The 26,697-nt window shown below is 42.1% G+C and overlaps 1 protein-coding gene and 1 long non-coding RNA gene across 4 annotated transcripts in view; one reads left to right on the plus strand and one right to left on the minus strand.

Moving 5' to 3' along the window:
• The window catches only part of LOC143817959 (uncharacterized), a 129,784-nt gene that overhangs the window by 43,514 nt on the left and 59,573 nt on the right, over positions 1-26,697 (plus strand). Inside the window, exons 6-10 of the mRNA XM_077299418.1 lie at positions 2,380-2,603; positions 9,722-9,812; positions 13,096-13,170; positions 25,640-25,779; positions 26,188-26,341. Of these exons, the coding sequence (XP_077155533.1) occupies positions 2,380-2,603; positions 9,722-9,812; positions 13,096-13,170; positions 25,640-25,779; positions 26,188-26,341 (684 nt within the window). The remainder of the gene's footprint in view (positions 1-2,379; positions 2,604-9,721; positions 9,813-13,095; positions 13,171-25,639; positions 25,780-26,187; positions 26,342-26,697) is intronic.
• Positions 1-26,697, minus strand: part of LOC143815221 (uncharacterized) — a 127,399-nt gene that overhangs the window by 38,663 nt on the left and 62,039 nt on the right. The window lies entirely within an intron of this gene.

Consider the following 26,697-nt stretch of genomic DNA (forward strand, 5'->3'; position numbering starts at 1 on the left):
GATGGACCAGTAGAGTCATTTCCGAGGTTCATTCTTCGGTGTTGGTGGGTAATCCTGGGATTTTTGGTACCAGGGATTTGGTGGCTAGGTCCTTTTGGTGGCCTTCCTTGTCGCGGGATGTGCGTTCCTTTGTGCAGTCCTGTGGGATTTGTGCTCGGGCCAAGCCTTGCTGTTCTCGTGCCAGTGGATTGCTTTTGCCTTTGCCTGTCCCGAAGAGGCCCTGGACGCATATTTCCATGGATTTTATTTCGGATCTTCCAGTCTCTCAGAAGATGTCTGTTATCTGGGTGGTTTGTGATCGTTTTTCTAAAATGGTCCATTTGGTGCCCTTGCCTAAGCTGCCTTCCTCCTCCGATTTGGTTCCACTGTTTTTTCAGAATGTGGTTCGTTTGCATGGTATTCCTGAGAATATTGTGTCTGACAGAGGATCCCAGTTTGTGTCCAGATTTTGGCGGTCCTTTTGTGCTAAGATGGGCATTGAATTATCTTTTTCATCGGCTTTCCATCCTCAGACGAATTGCCAAACCGAACGAACTAATCAGACCTTGGAGACTTATCTGAGATGTTTTGTTTCTGTGGATCAGGATGATTGGGTGACTTTTTTGCCATTGGCTGAGTTCGCCCTCAATAATCGGGCTAGTTCTGCTACTTTGGTTTCGCCTTTTTATTGCAATTCTGGTTTTCATCCTCGTTTTTCCTCAGGTCAGGTTGAGCCTTCTGACTGTCCTGGGGTGGATTCTGTGGTGGATAGGTTGCAGCAGATTTGGAACCACGTGGTGGACAATTTGACGTTGTCACAAGAGAAGGCTCAGCGCTTTGCTAACCGCTGTCGCTGTGTGGGTCCCCGACTTCGTGTGGGGGATTTGGTATGGTTGTCTTCTCATTATGTTCCGATGAAGGTTTCCTCTCCTAAGTTCAAGCCTCGTTTCATCGGTCCTTATAAGATTTTGGAAATCCTCAACCCTGTGTCTTTTCGTTTGGACCTCCCAGCATCATTTGCCATTCACAATGTATTCCATAGGTCATTGTTGCGGAGATATGTGGTGCCTGTGGTTCCTTCTGTTGACCCTCCTGCTCCGGTCTTGATCGAGGGAGAATTAGAGTATGTGGTGGAGAAGATCTTGGATTCTCGTGTTTCGAGACGGAAGCTTCAGTACTTAGTTAAATGGAAGGGCTATGGTCAGGAGGATAATTCCTGGGTTGTCGCCTCTGATGTCCATGCGGCCGATTTGGTTCGTGCCTTTCATTCGGCTCGTCCTGATCGGCCTGGGGGCTCTGGTGAGGGTTTGGTGACCCCTCCTCAAGGGGGGGTACTGTTGTGAATTCCATCTGGGCTCCCTCTGGTGGCTCTTAGCGATACTGCGGGTCTGGAGCTGGGCTCAGCTGCCTCATTTCCTGCTATGCTGGTTCCTATTTAACTCCACCTGGACCTTTACTTGTTGCCTGCTGTCGTTGTATTCAGTACTGGTTCTGACCTCTCCTGGATTTTCCTGGTGACCTGTCTATTTCTGAGAAGCTAAGTCTTGCTAGTTCTTTTTGCTCATTGTTTCCTTGAAAATGTTTCTCAGTATATGATGTGTTCAGTCCAGCTTGCTTATATGTGATTTTTTGCTTGCTGGAAGCTCTGGGGAGCAGAGTGCGCTCCTCACATCGTGAGTCGGTGTGGGGGTTCTTGTACTTTCTGCGTGGATAGTTTTTGATAGTTTTTGTACCGACCGCACAGATCCCTGCTATCTTCTGTCTATTTAGTGTTAGCGGGCCTCATTTGCTTAAACCTGTTTTTCATACCTACGTTTGTATTTTCCCTTTAACTCACCGTTATTACTTGTGGGGGGCTGCCTAAACTTTGGGGTTATTTCTCTGAGGCAAGTGAGGCTTTGCTTTCTCTCTAGGGGTAGCCAGTTTCTCAGGCTGTGAAGAGGCGTCTAGGTTTTTAGGTAACGCTCCACGGCTGCCTTTAGTGTGTGTGGATAGGATCAGGATTGCGGTCGGTATAGTTCCCACATCCCCGGAGCTCGTCCTATTATTCAGGTTTACCTATCAGGTCAGTTTGGTGATCCTACCACCGGATCATAACATTGAACTAACTAACAGATTCCTTTTAAGTTTCCTTTTTTTTTTTTTTTTTTTGGTTTTTGTTTTTTATTTAAATAAAACAGCCACAAGTAAGGGGAGTGTTTTTTTATTTTATTTTTACATTTGTTTATCATATTTTGTGTATGCAAAATAAAAATTCATATGCTGTTTCCCAAATTTACAAGTAATGTAGCTCTGAGAATATAATGCTATTATTGGTATGCTTTAAGCTATTCTCAATTAAGTTTATTGGTAAAATACTTTGTACATGCACTTTTAATATTTATGCTTATGTATTTTTAGGCATTGTAAAATGTATGCGAAATGTGGTGTCCTATTTTCATAAACAAGGCAAGATAAATCTTTTAGAAGAAGACTATCTTTTACTTGTGCCTCTAGTACAGACAGTCTTTGCAACATCTAAACCTAGTACATCTCTAGATTCATTATCCACCCTTTTGGCTGAGGAATACATCACATTTATGGACTCCCGGCCGTCCATCATGCTTAGGAATGAGCATCCAGAGGTATATTATTTATATTGCCTGACGCCAATTACAGTTTGCTATAGTATCATGGTCTGTTAACTGTCAATGTGCGTGTGTGTCCGTCTTTTCTTCAAGTCTACTGCTGAAAATTGTAGCAAGCTAGAACCAACACTGGAGCAATGTGTGTGGAGCTGCTGTTAGGCTATGTGCACACGTAGCGGATTTACTGCGAATCCGCAGCGTTTTTTTCAGTGCAGAAACGCTGCAGATCCGCAAGTGATTTGCAGTACAATGTAAATCAATGGGAAAAAAAATGCTCTGCTAATGGTGCGGAAAATTCCGCACAGAAAACGCTGCAGATTAAAAGAAGGAGCATGTCATTTATTTGTGAGGGGATCTGCAACATTTTTGTGCCCATTCCATTACAGAAATCCACAGGGCTAAAAACGCATAAAATCCGCAGTAAATCCGCACAAAATCCGCATTAAAAATGCATCAAATCTGCACCTGCGTTTTCTGCCAAGAGATGCAGAATCCGCACAAAAAATTCCAAAGGCAAATCCGCAACGTGTGCACATACCCTTAAAGTGTTAATACATGTGGCAGCAGGGTTCATCTGGGTTCTCAACTTCAAATTCTAAACAAGAATGTATTCATTCACTGACAACAGAGATTTTGAAATCACTGGAAATGGAGCAGAAAGATTAAAAACTTTTTTCAACTTTTAATTAAAGGGCCACTGTCACCCCCCCCCCAGCCGTTATAAACTAAAAGAGCCACCTTGTGCAGCAGTAATGCTGCAGTCTAACAAGGTGGCTCTTTTAGTTTTTGATTCATTTATTACCTCAAAAAAGCGATTGGAGCATACTGTACATTCTAAAGTTAAGTTGTGTTAAACTAAAATTAAAATAAAAAAATTCTCCATACGTTTAATAACTGTTTGAACAGGAGAGAGAGAGAGAGAGAGAATGAGAAAGTGCAAACTAGAGAGAGAGAGTGAATGAGAGATGTAAAGTGAGCAAGAGACAGAAAGCAAAAGAAAGAAATTGAGTGAAGTAGAGAGGGAAAGAAAAAGATAAAATGAGAGAGAACAAGAGAATGAGCAACAGAAAGAACGAGGAGGATGAGAGAGAAAATGAGAGAGTACGAGAGACAGAAGGAGGGAAAGAGAATGAGAGAAAGAACGAGAAACAAAAAGAGAGAATGAGAGAGAAAAAGAATGAGAGAGGAAATATTTAAAAAAAAAAAAGTTAAAAAGTGACTTAAGTATCCTACTCAAACAGGGAATTACCTATTAGCTAAAAAAAACCTGGGATCACAACAGACTAGTTCAATCTATTTCTACACTGTTAGGGCGCAGTCAGACGGCCGCATAACACGGATGACAATCGCACCATAGTGCACGGACTGGCCGGTGACTCTCCTGACCGGAACGTGACAGCTGCATAGAAATAAATGCTATCACACTCGAGTCAGGAGAGCCGACGGCCAGTTTAAGCACTGCAATGCAATCGCTGTCCGTATTATATGGCCATCTGAATTCGCCCTTTGAAGGAAGCGTGGTAAGTGTGATGTAAGCAGGAAGGCCTGCAGAAACAGTGATCATAACTGGACTGTAGATCCATTGTGTCTGTAACATAACAGACAATGATAACAAATTCTTGTTAACAAATGTTAATTTTCAAGACTAAAATTCCACAAAAAGTGCTGAACATGAAAATCAAAGAGCAGCATAAAGTTTTGATATTTTACTTATGCAAAAAAGAAAATAAAAACTTTCTATAAAACATCACCCTTTATAAAAAAAAAATTGCTTAACTACAAATAACAGATAAAATGCTGACCATGTTTACCTGCTTGTTCAAATTAAATAATGTCTACTTGAATTTTTCAAATACAATTTTGTAAACAGATTAAAGTAATGAAATCCTTTTCATTTCCTTCAGAGACTGTTTCAGCAATGATTTATCAAACTGTTCAGTGCCAGCTGGCGTGGAGTAACTGCAGACCTAATCTAATAGTAAAAAAACGACTGGAATTCACAAACCTTTTTCCAATAATTATTTAAAATTTTCATGTGACAAATTTCAACTTGTTTTTCATAAAAAAAAATCCAACAGTTTAGTTTATTCATTAGCCTGTATTTATTTGAAAACAGAAAAATATTAAACAAATTGTAGCAAAACCTGAAAGAATACCCTTGGGTAACGCAACTTAAGATTTTTTTTCTACTGCACCGAGGGCAAATAGTCGCCGGAAAGGCTTCCCTTATAAGTATAAGTTATTGAGGTGCTCCCAGTGAGACGGGATATACAGTACATCACTAGTCCAGGCTGGGGACATATATGTGAACCTCCGGGCCATCACTATCAGAGTTCCTCACTAATACAGTACGGTATCCTGTCACCAGCTCCTCGTTTGATATAAGCCCCATCCGACAGCAGGCTTATATCGGGTCAGAAACTAACCCGGGTAGTGTATAATAACCAACGGAACGTGCGGACGTGGGGATTAGTGAAATGAGATAAAAAGAGCAGCCCAAGATTAATTTTATATTTAATCGCTGAAAGGCGCACTAGAAAGACACAGGTGTGTATATATATATATATATATATATATATATATATACACACCGTATTTTTCGGACTATAAGACGCACCGGACTATAACTAAGAAATACTTGGCACTCTGGAGATATTTGTTGCAAATTACAGAAATAGATTTTATTCGGTGCATCCAGTTCAACATATATAAACGTTTTCGGTCTATACAAACAAGACCTTCATCAGATATAGTTGTGAGTGCATGTCTCTCTCTGCAGTCTGGAGCCTTTCTATTTCTGTAATTTGCAACAAATATCTCCAGAGTGCCAAGTATTTCTTAGTTATACTTTACGGGTTGGATTCCTAACTTGTGCACCTCCAAGAAGCCCTGAGTGCCGTGATTACCATTTCTGCACCGGACTATAAGGCGCACCCAGGTTTTAGAGGTGGAAAATAGGGAATAAAATTTTTGAAGCAAAAAAATTTGGTAAAATATTTAATAACATACTATTATATGTGGTGTTATTATATATAATAGTATGTTATTATGTTGGAAGCTGCGAAACCAGAGTGGTGTCTGTGAAGTACTATATGAAGATGCTGGAGGGTGAGTATAAGAATGGGGGCACAGGGCTTATATTGAAAGCACCACTCCAGCACTGCAAAATAACACTGGAGTGCTGCTTTAAAATCCCATGGGAGAACTATAACTCCCAGCATGTCCTGCAGATCCTATGACATGCTGGGAGTTATAGTTCACTAAAGGAGTGGCAGAGTGCTTTATTGTGTTTTGTAAAGACTAACCTCTTAATTGTGGCAGCCAGCCAGCCTGTGGTGAGGTAAAAGCTGGAGCATCCCATGGCTGCGCACACAGAGCCCTCCCTATTGTTGCCTTTCCACAGCACAGGTAATGGAAGCCAGCAGATTCTAGTGTTGGAGTCTGAAGCACCTGTGATGATGTCAAGAAGAGGGAGGGCTTTGTGCTGCCATGTGATGCTCCAGCCCGCCCACTTCTGACATCATCACAGGTCCTCCTTGTGCACACTGCACAGCACTCAGCTCCAGCTCAGGCAGGTATGCAGCGATCTCCTCTCCCCCGGACCCTGCTGCTGCTGCCTCCTCCTCCCCGGACACATGGATCTCCCCAGCTGCTGCAGGAATCAGCGCTGAGGAAACCATGTGTGTTGCTGCTTAAGTGCAGTATTCATTTGCTGCTCTGGCTCACCGCTCAGCTGATAGGTGGGCGGGGAGTAGCTAATAAATATTCACTGCACTTACTCATCGGGACCACATGGTTTCCCCAGCACTGATTCCTGGCAGTGGGGACATTTTTCTGCCTCCTGAAGTGGGATAACAGTGCGATCCCACTCGCTGCTGCCCCCCTCCCCACATGCTACATCCCTACCATAAGACGCACCCACACTTTCCTTCCAAATTTGGAGGAAAAAAGTGCGTCTTATGGTCATAAAAATACGGGCTTACAATAGCAGATATACAGGTATACAGTCAGGAGTGAAGTACAAAGGTAGGGTACAGATAGATTGCAATTACCGTGTTATGTAGCATGTGACCACAGAGAGGCACTGATGGATCACAGGTCCCAATCTTGCAAGATTCTCTGGCCGTGTCAGCTAACAGGCCTCCTGCCAGTAGAAAACTCAGTCCAAAATGAGGAACTGCCTATTATCCCCTATGCTGCCCCTTCCCACACGCTGTACCAACCCCTGGGCTTGTGCAGCCTCTCTCCTCCCATATCTGAGAGTATAGTTTTCTGTCCAAAACCGTGGATGCTCATAACTTTCTGCCCGACAGTCTAACTAAGATGGCGTTGGGCCACTGGGTTCGGCTGGATTTTATCTGTGCAGGGAGACCAAATATGCCTACCATATGTAATTCCTAGTAGCTATGCTTTATAACTCAATAATGATTCCGTTTATGTGCTCGGCTCAGAGATATTGCATTCTGTTATTATAGGTCATTTTCCAGATTCAATATCTCAGAGCCCTCTGCTGGTCTGGGATCTGTAGTGTCACGAGGTCTGCTTGAGACAAACAAAGAACTCCAGTTGGCTTCTCCTGCACAAGAATTCACACCCCTGTGTTAATTGTGGAACTTGGTGCTGGGAGACACAGGTCTATGGTCTTTTGCCCCCCCACCCCCAGAGAGAGCTTCAAAGGCTTGGGCTAATTAAAGAAAAACATTGATCTGCTCTGTCCAAGGAAGTGGGTTCCCTGGGTAATGAGGTCCCATTGTATAACGTGTATTGACTTGCCTTTTGGCCTGGGGGAATGTCAATGGTGGGGGCTGAGTTTGGAGCGAGTATCTTTGGGCGACTGCATCTGACAGGGAATTCCATCAGATATCAAAGTGATATCAATAAGACATAATTTTCCCATATCTCACAACTTCCATCCAGATAGAAGAGGTGGTGTTTGAAGTGACCAGGGCTGCGCTGATCACAAATTGGATTCGCCCATCGGACCGGACCACAGAATATAAATATAGCATGGGACAGGTATAAAACAGTTTTTCAATTGTACACAGCAGCACCTATGAGTATATAAAGGTGTTGTAAGAACCCCATTTGCATGATTTTGAAAGTGATGGGCAGGATTTATAAGCCAAACAAATTATTGTTTTTAAACCGAGCAGGAGAGACAAATAGTGTCTAAATCAGCGTCTTCCAATCTTTTTTACCATGGGAATTTTCTTGTAAAGTATTTGGTTCAGAAACCCCTGCAACAAAAGAGAGCCCATGGAAAATCTACTATATAATTGTCTAAGGGTCACTTCCGTCTTTCTGTCTGTCTGTCTTTTTGTCTGTAACTGAAATCCCAAGTCGCTGATTGGTCGCGGCAAAACAGCCACGACCAATCAGCGACGGGCACAGTCCGGCGGCAAAATGGCCGCTCCTTACTCCCCGCAGTCAGTGCCCGCTCCATAATCCCCTCCAGTCAGCCCTCACACAGGGTTAATGGCAGTGTTAACGGACCGCGTTATGCCGCAGTGTAACACACTCCGGTAACGCAGCTAATAACCCTGTGTGACCAACTTTTTACTATTGATGCTGCATATGCAGCATCAATAGTAAAAAGATCTAATGTTACAAATAATAATAATAAAAAAAAAGGTTATTCTCACCTTCCGACGTCGCGGGCTGTCCTCAGCAGTGCAAGCGGCAGGTTCCGGTGCCAAGAATGCTATGCGAGAAGGACCTGCCATGACGTCACGGTCATGTGACCGTGACATCATCACAGGTCCTGCGCTCATACCAACCCTGGGACCGGAAGCTGCCGCTTGCACCGCACACAGGCGCCAGGACTTCAAGGGGCCTTCGGAAGGTGAGTATATGTTTATTTTTTATTTTAAGTCTTTTTTAACCATGCATATAGTGCCCACATTGCTATATACTATGTGGGCTGTGTTACATCCTGCGTTGGCTCTGTTATATACTACATCTCTGTGCTATATACTATGTAGCTGGGCAATATACAACGTGACTGTGCAATATACAACGTGACTGTCCAATATACCAAGTGGCTGTGCAATATACTACGTGCTCTGTGTTATATACTACGTAGCTTTGCAATATACTATGTGGCTGTGTCGGTTCTGTTATATACTACGTCGACTGTGCAATATACTACGTGGCTCTGTTATATACTACGTGGCTGTGCAATATACTACGTAGCTATGCAATATACTACGTGTCTCTACAATATACTACGTGGCTATGTTATATACTACGTGGCTCTGCTATATACTACGTTGCTGACCAATATACTACATATCTGTGCAATACACTACGTAGCTGTGCAATACACTACATGACTGTGTTATATACTACGTGGCTGTGCAATATACTACGTGCCTGTGCAATATACTACGTGGCTCTACAATATACTACGTGGCTCTGCTATATACTACGTTGCTGACCAATATACTACATAGCTGTGCAATACACTACGTAGCTGTGCAATACACTACGTGACTGTGTTATATACTACATGGCTGTGCAATATACTACGTGCCTGTGCAATATACTACGTGGCTCTACAATATACTACGTGGCTCTGCTATGTTATATACTACGTGGCTGTGTTTTATACTATGTAGCTCTGCTATATACTATGTAGACTGTGTTACATACTACGTAGCTCTGTTATATACTACGTCGGTTGTGTTATATACTACGTCACTGTGCAATATAGTACGTAGCCTGTGCTATATACTACCTACATATTCTAGAATACCCGATACGTTAGAATCGGGCCACCATCTAGTACAACATAAACAAGACCACATGCAGAGCATATAATAAAGTCACCTCAAGGGCATATACAAAGCAAAGCAGAAATGTGAAACTCATGTATTATGTTGGACTAAAGAAAAGAGTGAGGGTGCAAGGAGAAAGTTGGCATATTTTTAATATTTACTGTGGGCCATATATTAAGACTTAAAGAAGTTCAGAAGGTGCAGATAGATAGACAGCTTCATACAGATCCAGGTCATGACCACAGGGTTGGACTGGATGCTGGAGACTGAGCTCAGAGCTTGATTAACTCGCATCAAGTGATTTACATGTAATCCATCTTATTTTTGTATTTTACATAGGAAAGTGAAACATTCAAAAAAATGTCATTATTATTACAAACCCTGGACCAAAGCCTAGCACAAACCATCCAAAATATCTATGCAAGTGAAGGTGAGATTTTTTTCTGCGCACGGTTTCTGTACTAATAATATTGTTCATTGTTCCTGGTTTCCATTTTCATACGATCGTGGAATAACTTCCTGGAAAACAGTCCTTTAAACTTCACATGCACATACAGTGGTCCCTCGGGTTACAATGGACTCCGGTTACAATATTTTCAACATATAATTGTCCTTTTTGGCCCATTGTAACATGAGATCTTGTTCAATTTATACATATAGTACTGACCCACAGCATGTGACTGGATGGAAGATTCAGATAATCAGCAGACACATTTTTTGGTAAAACACCTGTGAATCGACAGTAGTGTATCATATTTCTACCTACGGTAGGAAACTTGGACTGTGCTATCTACCTGTGCCAGGTCAAGCTGAGCCATACAGGCTCTTGACTTACAGTATGTGTAGGAGTAACATACTTTAAAAATGTCTTTGTAGTATTAAAAGTATTATAAAGAAATATATAAAAATAATTTTTGTCACTCTGGGCAATGAAATTCGGCTTCATCCAGCAATCCCCTAAACAATGAATGGAACAGAGGTCAAGCAGAGCCCTATTCTCATGATTCTGGACCTCTGTTCTCAGGATCACTAAGGGTCAGCACTCCAGAATTCAGTAAGTTATCCCTTACTCTATGGGAATAACCTTATAATAAATGTTTGTTACTATGCTTATATTTGTTTCTGAGTTTGTTTCATTATCTTTTGAAACCACATTTTGCTGAAAGGTAATACATTGGAGTCAAGGATATGACTGCACTCATGCATCCTTCCTATCCAAAAAACGTGTCAAATTGAAAAAATTTACTCCAAACAGCATTTACAGGTCCTTCTCAAAAAATTAGCATATAGTGTTAAATTTCATTATTTACCATAATGTAATGATTACAATTAAACTTTCATATATTATAGATTCATTATCCACCAACTGAAATTTGTCAGGTCTTTTATTGTTTTAATACTGATGATTTTGGCCTACAACTCCTGATAACCCAAAAAACCTGTCTCAATAAATTAGCATATTTCAACCGTCCAATCAAATAAAAGTGTTTTTTAATAACAAACAAAAAAACCATCAAATAATAATGTTCAGTTATGTACTCAATACTTGGTCGGGAATCCATTGGCAGAAATCACTGCTTCAATGCAGCGTGGCATGGAGGCAATCAGCCTGTGACACAGCTGAGATGTTATGGAGGCCCAGGATGCTTCAATAGCGGCCTTAAGCTCATCCAGAGTGTTGGGTCTTGCGTCTCTCAACTTTCTCTTCACAATATCCCACAGATTCTCTATGGGGTTCAGGTCAGGAGAGTTGGCAGGCCAATTGAGCACAGTAATACCATGGTCAGTAAACCATTTACCAGTGGTTTTGGCACTGTGAGCAGGGGCCAGGAAGCATGAAGTGCTCCAAAATCTCCTGATAGCTAGCTGCATTGACCCTGCCCTTGATGAAACACAGTGGACCAACACCAGCAGCTGACATGGCACCCCACACCATCACTGACTGGGTACTTGACACTGGACTTCAGGCATTTTGGCATTTCCTTCTCCCCAGTCTTCCTCCAGACTCTGGCACCTTGATTTCCGAATGACATGCAAAATTTGCTTTCATCAGAAAAAAGTACTTGGGACCACTTAGCAACAGTCCAGTGCTGCTTCTCTGTAGCCCAGGTCAGGCGCTTCTGCCGCTGTTTATGGTTCAAAAGTGGCTTTACCTGGGGAATGCGGCACCTGTAGCCCATTTCCTGCACACGCCTGTGCACGGTGGCTCTGGATGTTTCCACACCAGACTCAGTCCACTGCTTCCTCAGGTTCCCCAAGGTCTAGAATCGGTCCTTCTCCACAATCTTCCTCAGGGTCCGGTCACCTCTTCTCGTTGTACAGCGTTTTCTGCCACATTGTTTCCTTCCAACAGACTTACCATTGAGGTGCCTTGATACAGCACTCTGGGAACAGCCTATTTGTTGAGAAATTTCTTTCTGGGTCTTACCCTCTTGCTTGAGGGTGTCAATGATGGCCTTCTTGACATCTGTCAGGTCGCTAGTCTTACCCATGATGGGGGTTTTGAGTAATGAACCAGGCAGGGAGTTTTTAAAAGCCTCAGGTATCTTTTGCATGTGTTTAGAGTTAATTAGTTGATTCAGAAGATTAGGGTAATAGGTCGTTTAGAGAACCTTTTCTTGATATGCTAATTTATTGAGACAGGTTTTTTGGGTTATCAGGAGTTGTAGGCCAAAATCATCAGTATTAAAACAATAAAAGACCTGACAAATTTCAGTTGGTGGATAATGAATCTATAATATATGAAAGTTTAATTGTAATCATTACATTATGGTAAATAATGAAATTTAACACTATATGCTAATTTTTTGAGAAGGACCTGTATATAATATAATTTTTTTTTTACTGTATGCAATTTCTTTTATTTTTTTTCAATTTCTATACTAATTTCATATTTCATATATTAATATATACAGATGAAATGTCCTTGCTTGGCAATTGTAAACATTTTCTTTTGGCACAAATACCTCAAATATAAGATCCTGACACCAAGACGTAGCAAACACAGGAGCAGCCAGTTCAAAATGTACTGACTTAAGCTATGTTCACACCTTGGGGTTTTGATGCTTTTCATCCGCTCTCTTGGCAGTAAGAAACTTGCTGCAAAAAAGCATGTTTGCATTTTTTGTTGCATTTTTTGTCTTTTTTCCTGCGTTTTTGTCATGGTAAACTTGCCTCTTGTGCATTCTGATAAAGTTTAGTGCATATAAAACATCCGATTCTACTTCATCAGGTTTAGGCACCAAAAACACAGCAAAAACTGATACCTGCGAATTTTCAGCATTTTTTTGCACCTCCCATTGCTTTCAGTGAGTAAAAATAAGCTGAAGAAAGTGACATGCTCCATTCTGCAAAACCCAAGGTTTTGCACAAACAAAATTCTGAGGACAAATAAAAACAAACTGACTGCATGACATTTCTGAAATCTCAAACTTTTCTGGTACTGTAAAAAATGTGAAAATTTGCAATAAAAAACACATTTAAAACATGCTGAAAAAAACCACAATGTGTGAACATAGCCTTAGGCTACATTTTGGTACAATATACAAAGTACGAGATTGCTATTGAAATTGTAACTAAAAGAAATTACATAGAGTAAAACATCTTTTATAACATATCAATGCTGTTTGGAGTGCATTTTTTCAATGATCTTTCAATGCATAAAACAGTGAATTAACAAGTTACCTTATATTTTTATGGTTTTCTTACAAAAGCTGCAAATTCAGAAGATGCCCTGACATTTGGTCTACAGAGGATGTTGCAACCCGTCTTCCAGGTCTTCTTTGTTGGTATACATTTTTTTGTATAACTGTTTGATAGAGCCTGAATGTGAATGTATAGATTTGTTTCGTTTTGTCAGTGCTAGATAATGAGCCTAACTACATCTTTGTGTCCTTCATAAATTTGTGACTCCAGTGTTACCCGACCAATTATTCCAATCCAAAATCTAGAGCATAAACGATAATAAACCTTGAGCAGCGTTAGAGGTGATTATGGGCGCAATAGTAGCTTTAATAACCTATACATTATATTTATTTATATTCCATAGGTGTTTGGAGCATTTTCTCATGGCTACTGCTGTGATTTTTCAATGCCTTTTGTACATATCTGTGTGTTTTGGAAACTCATATCTGGTTTTGCATAGATGACCTAATTAGTTTAAAAGAAGAATGATTGAGTCAGTGGCATAACTAGAGTCATATAGGCCCCAGGACCAAATTTTAATTTGGCTCCTTCCTGCCAATACCAAGAGCATGTTGCTCAGATACTGTATACAGTGGGTGAAATAAGCATTGAACACATCACCAATTTTTGTAGTACCGTATTTTGCAGATTATAAGACGCACTGGACCATAAGACGCCCATCAAAATTTTGGGGTGGAAGATAGTAAAAAAGTATTTTAATAAAATGGTGGTGCATCTTATAGTTTGTTTTAACAATAACTTACCTGGGGGGGCGGCTGCGGTGGAGCGGGGTCACAGGAGGCTGGCAACGGCAGGGGCGAGGCCAAGCTGAGGTGCCTGGGCTCTCAGAAAATGCCGGCGCCTGTGAGCGGAGTCTCCTTTCCCAATGATTTCCCTGATGGTGGGCTTTTGGAAAATGGCCACCAGAGGAAGCGCGTGAGCAGATTGCGATCTCAGGAAACGAGATCTTGTCTCCTGATATCACTTCTCCCCAGATCTCAATCTGCGCTTGCGTCGACTTTGGGGATCATTTTCCCAAAGCCCACCATCAGGGAAATCATTGGGAAAGGAGACTCCGCTCACTGGCGTCAACATCTTGTGAGAGCCCAGGCACCGCAGCATTGCCTTGCTCCTGCCTTCACCAGCCTCCTGAAGCAGCGACCCTGCTTCCTGTGACCCCATTCTACCACTGTCACCCAGGTAAACTCATTTCAGATTAGAAGGCGCACCTCCATTTTCCTCCCAAATTCCGAGGAATACAATCCGTAAAATGTGGTAAATATAATTCTAAAGGTCCTATTGACATGAAATTCTCGCTAGACGTTGGTAACAACCCACACAATCCACACACGTAAAGAAATCAAACCATAGTGTCCATAAATGAAGTTATGTGTAATAATGACCCAGGGAAAAAGCATTCAACACATAAAGAAAGAGACATGCAAAAAGCCATGGAAAGTCATAACACCAGCAGAAATCATTCATTACAAAGCAATCCTGCCAATTAGTGAAAAATAATATCAGTTGGTTTAACTGATGACCTATGAAAAGGTGTCTCATTACCAAGTTGAAACATCTCATGATGGGTAAAATCAGTGAGCCGTCTCAAGATCTTCGCCACCTTATTGCTGCAAAACATAATAATGATGACATTAGTTACAGAAGAATTTCTAAACTACTGAAGGTTCCAGTGAGCACTATTGGGGCCATAATCCAGAAGTGGAAAGAGCATAATTTCACCATAAATTGCACATAACAAGGTGCTCCCAATATATATCAGACAGAGGAGTGAACATATTTATCAGAAGAGTTGTCCAAGAGCCAATGACAACCTGGATTGCTACAGGAAGACCTAGAATCAGCAGGTACAATTGTTTCAAATAAAACAATAAGTAATGCACTCAACCTCCATGGTCTTTGTGCACATTCACCCTGCAAGACTTCATTGCAGAACAAAAAGCATGTTCAAATGCATTTAAAGAATATAGTCTGGTCAGATGAGACCAAAACTGAACTCTTTAGAGGCCATGATACATACCATGTTTGGACCCCAAAAGGCACTACATATCACCCCAAAAACACCATACCAACAGTGAAGTTTGGTGGTAGGAAGATGATGGTGTGGGACTGTTTTAGTTCAACATTCATATCCCCTTACTAATTCACTTTTATTTAGAAAGAATCTCTTTAAAGTTAGTATCTATTTACACTATGTCATATGAGCAGTAATATAGTTGTATAAAAAGAGAAAGAAAAGAGGAGAAAAACAAGGTGTAGTCAAACAGATTTATCATCTCTCCCTGGTAACCCTCAGATAGCGCTTGTGGACCGCAGGGGTTAGCACCCTAACATCAGTACACAAATGGCACTCCCATACACACGTTGCATGTCCCTAGTTAACCCTAAAATGCCTTATTAAATATCCAACCGATGGATGGCAAAGGTCAATTAGGCAATGAGATGGTGGGAAGCTGCAGGGAGAGTAATGCAATAGGAGGGATCATTACATAATCATTACACCATAAAGGTTAAGCAAAAAAAAGTTGTAAGGATTGTATTAGTTAATGCTCAGGGAGATTCTTCGTCGTTAGTACATATAGAGTGCGTGACTTTTCTGCGAGTCTACCGGTGTTTTTTAGTTTACCTATTTTTTGTCCCTCTGTTTTGCATACCTTTTATAGTGTAATAACCATCACAATACTCTCCTATTGCATTACTCTCCCAGTAGCTTCCGACCACCTCATCGCCTAGTTGACCTTTTCCCTACATCAGTTGGATATTTAATAGGGCATCTTAGGGTTAACTAGGGAGAGGAGACGTGAGTGGGGGCGCCATTTATGTACTGATGTTACTGTGCCAACCCCTTAGGTCAGGAATGGCTATCTGGGAGAGATGATATATCTGTTTGACTACATACACCTTGTTTTTGTCCTCCTTTTTTTTCTCTTTTTACACAACTATATTACTGCCCACATGACATAATGTAAATACATACTAACCATACAGAGGTGGATTTATTGTATGGCTGTCAATAGAGTGATATCATAGTTTGTGTATGATAGGGATGTGTCATAGCCCTAAAGTGACATATCAATCTGATGTATTGATCATATCTATTGCATGAACACCTAATAATCACTACATCCTTAATTGACTCATTTTATAGTGCACACTCACATTTTTGACGTTGGGCAATTTTCTTGTTATTTGGATGTATAAATTAAAAGTGAATTCTTAAGGGGATATGAATGTTTAACTATTTAGATTTTTTCTCCTTTGACTACCTTTTTTGGTTAGACGTATAGTTGGGCCGTTTTTCAGCATACGGCATTGGCAACCTTTATATAGTTGATGAATGGACAAATGTACCAAGACATTCTTGATAAAAAATCTGCTGCCATCTACCAGGATGATGAATATGAAACAAGGATGGACATTTCAGCAAGACCATGATCTTAAACACACAGCGAAGGAAACTCTCAATTGATTTCAAAGAGAGAAAATAAAGCTGATAGAATGGACCAGCCAATCACCTGACCTGAATGAAAAAGAAAAAAAGAAAATTTATGGAAGGAACTAAAGCTCAGACTTCACAGAAGGAGCCCACGGGACCTTCAGAATGTGAATAGTGCTTGTGTGGAGGAATGGGCCAAAATCTCACCTGAGCAATGCCTGCGACTAGTTTCTCCATACAGTCGGTGTCTCAAAGCTATGATCATCAACAAAGGCTTTTCTACGAAGTATTAAAAAAGTTTCAGTAAAGGTGGTCAATACTTTTCCTCTGTGTTATTACACATAACTTAATTTATGGACATTTATGATTTGACTTTTTTGCCTGTCTGGATTGGATAGGTTGTTGTCAACATTTGGTGGAAATTTCCTGTCAATAACTCCTTTAGAAATACATGTACTTTTAACATGTAATTGGTGACATGTTCAATACTTATTTCACCCACTCTATGGGCCCAAGTGGCATTGCAAGAAGCTAATAAAGACATTTATGTTCACAAATCCCAGAAATTAAAAAAAAAAAAAAAAAACACCACTAAATAATACATCTAACAGAAAATGCAGCAATAAGATCATTTTCTAAGTAATGCTTCTAAATAATAGCCATTCCAAAGAACAAATATTATCATTTCTATTCTGTTACTGAACAAAGTTCCCTATACCAAGACCAATATCACTATACAAAAGCAAAATAACTCCGTCACACTCTGACCATATATTACCACCACATAGTATCTGAATATAACCATCATCCTGCAACTAAACAAAACCTACTATATGAAGACCAATATACCAAAATACCACATACAAGGGACACATACTGCAACATAAATTCATGACCACATATTACCAACATATACATGGGTGATTGAATAATATCAAAATACCGATGATTAAGATAAGCCACCTTACAATAATATCACCAGTATTCCCAGGAGGTCTGTTGATGACATATAGTGTATGCAGTTTAGGTAAATCCAGTGATCACCAGTGACATTATACACAGGAGTTCTATGAATAATGTATAGTGTAAGGGTACAGGTAATACATTGATTATTGGTGGCATTATACACAGGAGCTCTGTATATAGTATAAATGTGCAGGAGCTCTGCAGATAGTGTATAGTGTAGAGGTAATACAATGATCCCGCACTTCTATACTGCACTGCGTGAAGAAGAAAAGTGCCTATGTGCTACATGGGAGCCCTACACAGTAACAGTGCCTCTTTTGTGTTCTCACTCACAGTAACATTATTCACAAAAATAAAATATATTACAATAGTGATGTCTCCATATGCGACCCCCTCAAAGTAAAAATGCCCTCCTCTCTGGACCCCATTTAGTATCAGTACTAATGTCCCCTTTTATTGATCCCAAACAATATTAAAATTCCTTTTTGTAATCCAGATTAGTTACAATGTCTGTCTTTGTGTCCAAACACAACAGTAATTCTCTCCTCACACCTCTCCAGTGGCACCAATACAGTAGTAACGTACGCCATTTATGCCCTATACAGTAATAGCATCAACCTTTTTGTGTCTGTAGCATCCCCATTTTGTCTCCTTAAGATATGAGTTAACAATGGGTGACATTAACAAAGTATGGGGTCATAATGGGGGACATTATCAAAGTATGGGACTCCAATCAGGAACTTTCTAAATGTATAGTTACAACATAGGGTAAATTATAAATACAGTGGGTACAGAAAGTATTCAGACCCCTTTACATTTTTCATTCTTTGTTTGATTGCAGCCATTTGGTAAATTCAAAAAAGTTAATTTTTTTCTCAATAATGTACACTCTGCACCCATACTTGACTGGGGAAAAAAAACAGAAATTTTAGCAAATTTATTATAAAAGAAAAACTGAAATATCACATTGTCATAAGTATTCAGACCTCTTGCTCAGACACTCATATTTAAGTCACATGCTGTCCATTTCCTTGTGATCCTCCTTGAGATGGTTCTACTCCTTCATTGGAGTCCAGCTGTGTTTAATTAAACTGATAGGACTTGATTTGGACAGGCACAGACCTGTCTATATAAGACCTCACAGCTCAGAGTGCATGTCAGACCAAATGAGAATCATGAGGTCAAACGAACTGGCCAAGGAGCTCAGAGACAGAAGTGTGGCAAGGCACAGATCTGGCCATGGTTACATCAGAATTTCTGCAGTACTCAAAGCTCCTAAGAGCACAGAGGCCTCCATAATTCTTAAATGGAAGTTTGGGACCACCAGAAGTCTTCCTAGACCTGGCCGTCCAACCAAAGTGAGCAATTGTGGGAGAAGACCCTTGGTGAGAGAGGTAAAGAAGAACCCCAAGATCACTGTGGCTGAACTCCAGAGATACAGTAGGGAGATGGGAGAAAGTTTCACAAAGTTAACTATCACTGCAGCCCTCTACCAGTCAGGACTTGGCCGAAGTTTCACCTTCCAACAAGACAATGACCCTAAGCACACAGCTAAAATAACAAATAAGTGGCTGCAGAACAATTCTGTGACCATTCTTGACAGGCCCAGCCAGAGCCCTGACCTAAACCCTATTGAGCATTTTTGGAGAAACCTGAAAATGGCTGTCCACCATCCAACCTGACGGGACTAGAGAGGATCTGCAAGGAAGAATGGTTGAAGGTCCCCAAATCCAGGTGTGAAAAACTTGTTGCATCATTCCCAAGAAGACTCATGGCTCTACTAGCTCAAAAGGGGGCTTCTACTCAATACTGAACAAAAGGTCTGAATACTTATGATCATGTGATATTTCAGGGGTTTTTTTAATAAATTTGCAAAAATGTCTACATTTCTGTTTTTCTTTCAGGCAAGATGAGGTGCAGAGTGTACATTAATGAGAAAAAAATGAACTTTTTTGAATTTATCAAATGGCTGCAATGAAACAAAGAGTGCAAAATTTAAAAGGGTCTGAATACTTTCCGTACCCACTGTATATGGCCATAATGGATCAAATTATTAATGTCCTCCTTTGATGTCCCATATATTAATCATGTCCTCCATTGTAGCCATGTCCACTAAAAATACCTCCCTCTATTGCCCCATAGTTTAAGAATTTCCTTCACTGTTCTTCATATACTAATAATGTCCCCCATTTGTGCTTAATGAGCTAATAATGTCCCACATTGTATCAATTCACCATACACCAGTGATGTAACCCATTGTGGCCCCCATATAATTATAATGATCACCAATTCTGGCCCCCATACACTTATAATGCCCAGCAAATTCTGGCCCCAGTGGCGTAGGAAGGGGGGTGCGGGGGGGGCGGTCCGCCCCGGGCGGCACAATGCCTGGGGCGGCAGAATGCCAGGGGTGGGTCCGACCCAGAGAGGAGGAGGAGGAAAAAAAAAAAGAGACACGGGCCCTTTAAATCTTCGGGCGGCGCCTACCGTCGCCACGACCAGGGCCCCCCCCCCCGATACCGGCGCTGGCATTGGGCCCCCCGTTCTTATACTCACCTCTCCTGGTTCCTGCGGCAGCTGCAGCGTCTTCAGCGCCCTCTGACTCTGCGACGTCTCAGGGCAGAGGGTGCGATGACGTCATCACTGCGCGCTCAGCCTCTCTGTCCTGAGCGTTGCAGAGCCGGAGAGACGCTGAGTGCACCGGACCTGCGCTGGGAACGGGAGAGGTGACGATTTTACTTTTTTTTTTCTTTATGTCTGACTCAGACACACTGGGGCAGATAGATTGCTGGACACACTGTCTGGGGGCAATGCTGGACACATTGGGGGCAATGCTGGACACTGGGGCAGATTGCTGGACACACTGGGGGCAATGCTGGACACTGGGGCAGATTGCTGGACACACTGGGGGCAATGCTGGACACTGGGGCAGATTGCTGGACACACTGGGGGCAATGCTGGACACTGGGGCAGATTGCTGGACACACTGGGGGCAATGCTGGACACTGGGGCAGATTGCTGGACACACTGGGGGCAATGCTGGACACTGGGGCAGATTGCTGGAGACACTGGGGCACTGTTGGACACTGGGGCAGATTGCTGGACACTGGGGCAGATTGCTGGACACACTGGGGGCAATGCTGGACACTGGGGCAGATTGCTGGACACACTGGGGCAATGCTGGACACTGGGGCAGATTGCTGGACACACTGGGGGCAATGCTGGACACTGGGGCAGATTGCTGGACACACTGGGGGCAATGCTGGACACTGGGGCAGATTGCTGGACACACTGGGCAATGCTGGACACTGGGGCAGATTGCTGGACACTGGGGCAGATTGCTGGACACACTGGGGGCAATGCTGGACACTGGGGCAGATTGCTGGACACACTGGGGGCAATGCTGGACACTGGGGCAGATTGCTGGACACACTGGGCAATGCTGGTCACTGGGGCAGATTGCTGGACACTGGGGCAGATTGCTGGACACACTGGGGGCAATGCTGGACACTGGGGCAGATTGCTGGACACACTGGGGGCAATGCTGGACACAGGGGCAGATTGCTGGACACACTGGGGCAGATTGCTGGACACACTGGGGGCAATGCTGGACACTGGGGCAGATTGCTGGACACACTGGGGGCAATGCTGGACACTGGGGCAGATTGCTGGACACACTGGGGGCAATGCTGGACACTGGGGCAGATTGCTGGACACACTGGGGGCAATGCTGGACACTGGGGCAGATTGCTGGACACACTGGGGGCAATGCTGGACACTGGGGCAGATTGCTGGACACACTGGGGGCAATGCTGGACACTGGGGCAGATTGCTGGACACACTGGGGGCAATGCTGGACACTGGGGCAGATTGCTGGACACACTGGGGGCAATGCTGGACACTGGGGCAGATTGCTGGACACACTGGGGGCAATGCTGGACACTGGGGCAGATTGCTGGAGACACTGGGGCACTGCTGGACACTGGGGCAGATTGCTGGACACACTGGGGGCAATGCTGGACACTGGGGCAGATTGCTGGACACACTGGGGCAATGCTGGACACTGGGGCAGATTGCTGGACACACTGGGGCAATGCTGGACACTGCGCCTGTGCGGCCGCCCTGCTTGTGAATCCCAGCCCCGCACTCCGCATAATGCATAACACACTGCGGGGCTGGGATTACCAAGGTGGGTGGCCGCACTCGCCGCACAGGCGCAGTCTGCAAACCTGGCTGTGACGTCAGACGGCCAGAGCTCTCTGCGCCTGCACCAAACAGCGATACACAGCGCAGGCGCCGGATTTCATGGGTAAACAGCGCTGAGGGCGCGGTGCCCGGCGTTGAGTGACGGCAATGGGGGGGGGGGCGCCAAACTCGGGAACAGCCCCGGGCGCTAAAAGCTCTAGCTACGCCAGTGTCTGGCCCTTATTATAATGTCCCACAATTCGGACTCCATATACTCCTAAATTCAGCCATTCTGGACCTCAAATAGAGAGGACATTATAGAGAAGCACTATCCACTGGGGTCAAAGTCATTTTCACGGTGATGTAGTAAATTTTTGCTACTGTACATTTATTCTGATCATATAAAGAATTCTGTGCACGTTCACTCTAGACTTGATTCATCATTGCATTTTTGCCAGCTTTTTGGCATAAATACCTTTCAGTCGGTAACTTTTTGAATACACCGTTTTAAAGGTAGTCTTTTGTTGGTCAGTTTTCTAATTTTTACGGTAATATGGCTCTTCCATTTATTTTCAGCCAATTCATCAAATGCGACTATTTAAAAAGTCACAAAATGTAGCACAATTATATTCTAGTCTCCCCCTGGAGTGATTTTATGTTCAGCAGTTATTTAGGCTACAATTAATGCACCATTTTGCAAAAGGTGCAACTATTTACACTGAGAAGTTGCAAAACGTGTCAAAAACAAAAAAAATAGCGTTTTTGATTTTGTGCAAATTTCATGAAGCATTTGCACTATTTTGTGGAATTTGGTGCAAAAAATGGCAACAAATATCACAAGACAAAAAGTAAAAGTGACATTAAAAAAAAATTGTAATTTATAAAACGGGGCCTTTGAGTGAATGTTACAGAAAAAAATATTAGGTTATTACATATGCTGGGAATTTATACACACAACTCAGAAATCAATGACAAACTATATTTGCCTGATGATGCCATCATTAAATTATCATTGCATTAGTGCAGCCATGGTCCTGTCTGACTTTCATTAGAACCTGATTTTCATGAAAGAAAACAAGACAAAATGTCATTGATGTCTATGACATCAGAGACTTCATACTTAGAATACTAAAAATAGCTATAGGACACTTTATCTCAAAGAAAGTTACCCTGAAGATGATACAGCACAAACATCATAAGCAAAAAGGTGGTGAGACTATTATTTGAAACAAAAAAATAAATAAATTGAACTATGTGCATTGAAGGATCTTTTCAATCTCTGACTTTCAAGGTTGAGACGTGAATCACAGCTTCTAGGTTTGCCCACCAGAGCCGAGGTTGCAAAACTAGCTAAGCGATGCTGTTTTTGGAACTCCCAATTATATAAATGGGAGTTAAATATACAGTTAGGTCCATATATATTTGGACAGAGACAACATTTTTCTTATTTTGGTTATAGACATTATCACAATGAATTTTAAACAAAACAATTCAGATGCAGTTGAAGTTCAGACTTTCAGCTTTCATTTGAGGGTATCCACATTAAAATTGGATGAAGGGTTTAGGAGTTTCAACTCCTTAACATGTGCCACCCTGTTTTTAAAGGGACCAAAAGTAATTGGACAATTGACTCCAAGGCTATTTCATGGGCAGGTGTGGGCAATCCCTTCGTTATGTCATTCTCAATTAAGCAGATAAAGGGCCTGGAGTTGATTTGAGGCGTGGTGCTTGCATTTGGAAGGTTTTGCTGTGAAGTAAACATGCGGTCAAAGGAGCTCTCCTTGCAGGTGAATCAAGCCATCCTTAAGCTGCGAAAACAGAAAAAACCCATCCGAGAAATTGCTACAATATTAGGAGTGGCAAAATCTACAGTTTGGTACATCCTGAGAAAGAAAGAAAGCACTGGTGAACTCATCAATGCAAAAAGACCTGGGCGCCCACGGAAGACAACAATGGTGGATGATCGCAGAATAATCTCCATGGTGAAGAGAAACCCCTTCACAACAGCCAACCAAGTGACCAACACTCTCCAGGAGGTCGGCGTATCAATATCCAAATCTATCATAAAGAGAAGACTGCATGAAAGTAAATACAGAGGGTTCACTGCATGGTGCAGCCACTCATAGGCATCAAGAATAAAAAGGCTAGACTGGACTTTGCTAAAAAACATCTAAAAAAGCCAGCACAGTTCTGGAAGAACATTCTTTGGACAGATGAAACCAAGATGAACCTCTACCAGAATGATGGAAAGAGAAAAGCATGGCAAAGGCGTGGTACAGCTCATGATCCAAAGCATACCACATCATCTGTAAAACATGGTGGAGGCAGTGTGATGGCTTGGGCATGCATGGCTGCCAGTGGCACTGGGTCACTAGTGTTTATTGATGATGTGACACAGGACAGAAGCAGCCGAATGAATTCTGAGGTATTCAGAGCCGCCATACTGTGTGCTCAGATCCAGCCAAATGCAGCCAAACTGATTGGTCGTCGTTTCATACTACAGATGGACAATGACCCAAAACATAAAGCCAAAGCAACCCAGGAGTTTATTAAAGCAAAGAAGTGGAATATTCTTGAATGGCCAAGTCAGTCACCTGATCTCAACCCAATTGAGCAGCATATCACTTGTTATAGACTAAACTTCAGACAGAAAGGCCCACAAACAAACAGCAACTGAAAACCACCACAGTGAAGGCCTGGCAGAGCATCAAAAAGGTGGAAACACAGCGCCTGGTGATGTCCATGAGTTCAAGACTTCAGGCAGTCATTGCCAACAAAGGGTTTTCAACCAAGTACTAAAAATAAACATTTTATTTAAAATTATTGAATCTGTCCAATTACTTTTGGTCCCTTTAAAAACAGGGTGGCACATGTTAAGGAGCTGGAACTCCTAAACCCTTCATCCAATTTTAATATGGATACCCTCAAATGAAAGCTGAAAGTCTGAACTTCAACTGCATCTGAATTGTTTTGTTTAAAATTCATTGTGGTAATGTTTATAACCAAAATTGGAAAAATGTTGTCTCTGTCCAAATATATATGGACCTAACTGTATATTGTAGAAAAGTTTGCTACGCTGATGGTGTAAGTCCCAAGTTTCCAAAACTACAATTCTTTTCTATGGGAGTTACACAAAGTAATGCAGCTGTGCTCGGTAACACTGCCTCTAGTGGTGAAACCTAGAAATACTTATTCTGCATTGACCATAAAATACAGAGATGGGAATAACCCTGGTGTGACCTCCAGCAGGCCCATGCATAAGGAGGGCCCACCAACACCAGCTGAATTTCAGCTGGATGTGTATTACTGGAAGGGGCCCAGGATGGTGGATATTATATCAGGAAGGGGCCAGAATGTGGGACTTGATTACTGGAAGGAGCCCAGGATAGAAAACATTATACCAGGAAGTGGTCCAGGATGTGAAACATTATACTAGGATGAGGCCCAGTATGGAGGACATTATAACAAAATGAGAACATTATACTAGGAAGGGGTTCCAGGATGGGGAACATTATACTAGGATGGGGCACAGGACGGAGGACATTATTATTGGAAGGGGCCAAGGATGGGGGGCATTATTACTGGAAGAGGCCCAGTATAGAGGACATTATTACTGGAAGGGACCCAGGATGGGGAACAGTTTACCAGAAAGAGGTTTAGGATGGGGATATTATTACTGGAAGGGATGCAGGATGGGGGACATTATTACAGGAAGAAGACATACTTAGAGGATACGGCCAGGATTAGGAACTTTATTACATCGGGAGCGAACAATTATGTCTTTATAGGATCTAGAACGCTACAACGGCCCATACATCTGACCAACATGCACGTTAGGACTTAGATCCAAATTTTGCACCGCGACACATCGGTCTTTAGTTACGCCACTGCCCTTTAGGTTTGGACAACTGAAATGTATTTGTCATGGCTGCACCAATATTGGGCATTTCTATCATCACATACTACAGGTTATCTGAATATGAATACATTACTCTACGTGTGGGATCAGTATATCCTGGGACTCGATGAGCCAGAGTTTAATTGTCTACCAGCTTATGGCTTGGCATTCCTAATATTACTCCAAAGAAATCTTAATGGCTCAACTGCAGTAAGTATTGAATAATGTTCATAACAAAGGTTATATGAAAAGAATACCAGAGGGTTGTATTAATTGCAATATCTAACAATCTATAGCCCCAGGAACATTCATTTTAATGATTCCAAATGAAATATTATTTCGGTACATTTGTATGATGTAATAGAGAAAACGAATCTATTAATGGAAAGACTCCTTTAAGCAATCCTATGACCACAGGCCATAATGGGAAGCGATTCTAGTATCTACCTACATCACATCTAGTTGTGTACAGGGCAAACCTTTGTGTGTCACAGGGGCGTCAATAGTTATTGGGACCTATAACACTATTTAAAAAAAAATGATAAACCCTCATCACATTATTTTCCCCTTTGAAGGATATTGAATGATAATTGTAATGCTGTGTTCCCCTTCTTTTAGCAGAGTGACATGCAAGCAGTACTAAAGTCAGTAGGGACATCTCTATCTGTTCGGGAATTTCAGACTGTAATAAATCAGCATTTTTATCAAGATCTCTTCATTTCATTGCACAAGGGTGGCAGCGATCAGTTACCAGTTCATGATCCGACACAAGGTTAGTGGCAGATGTCCTGGATGAATCAGATATAATATGATGTGTAATGTAAGCTACAGATGCACACAGGCGCAGACTGGTCCACAGGAGAATCCTCCGGTGGGCCCTTATGCAGAAGTGGGCCACCACCCTTTTACATGAGCAGTACTTGGCACTACATACTTGATTCTCTACATACAGACAAAGACAGCATCTTATTGCCATAGAAATTTGTGAATGAGGGTAAAGCCATATTTGCATGTCGATGAAAAGTGGGGCCCTGGAGTTGATGTTAGGCCGGGGACACACTTAACGTATAAAAAAACGGTCCGTTTTTCACGGCCGAGAATCGCACAAATGTTTCTAAAACAGTGATC

This window comes from Ranitomeya variabilis, chromosome 3 (assembly GCF_051348905.1).
Source record: "Ranitomeya variabilis isolate aRanVar5 chromosome 3, aRanVar5.hap1, whole genome shotgun sequence".
In the NCBI taxonomy this organism is placed as follows: Eukaryota; Metazoa; Chordata; class Amphibia; order Anura; family Dendrobatidae; genus Ranitomeya; species Ranitomeya variabilis.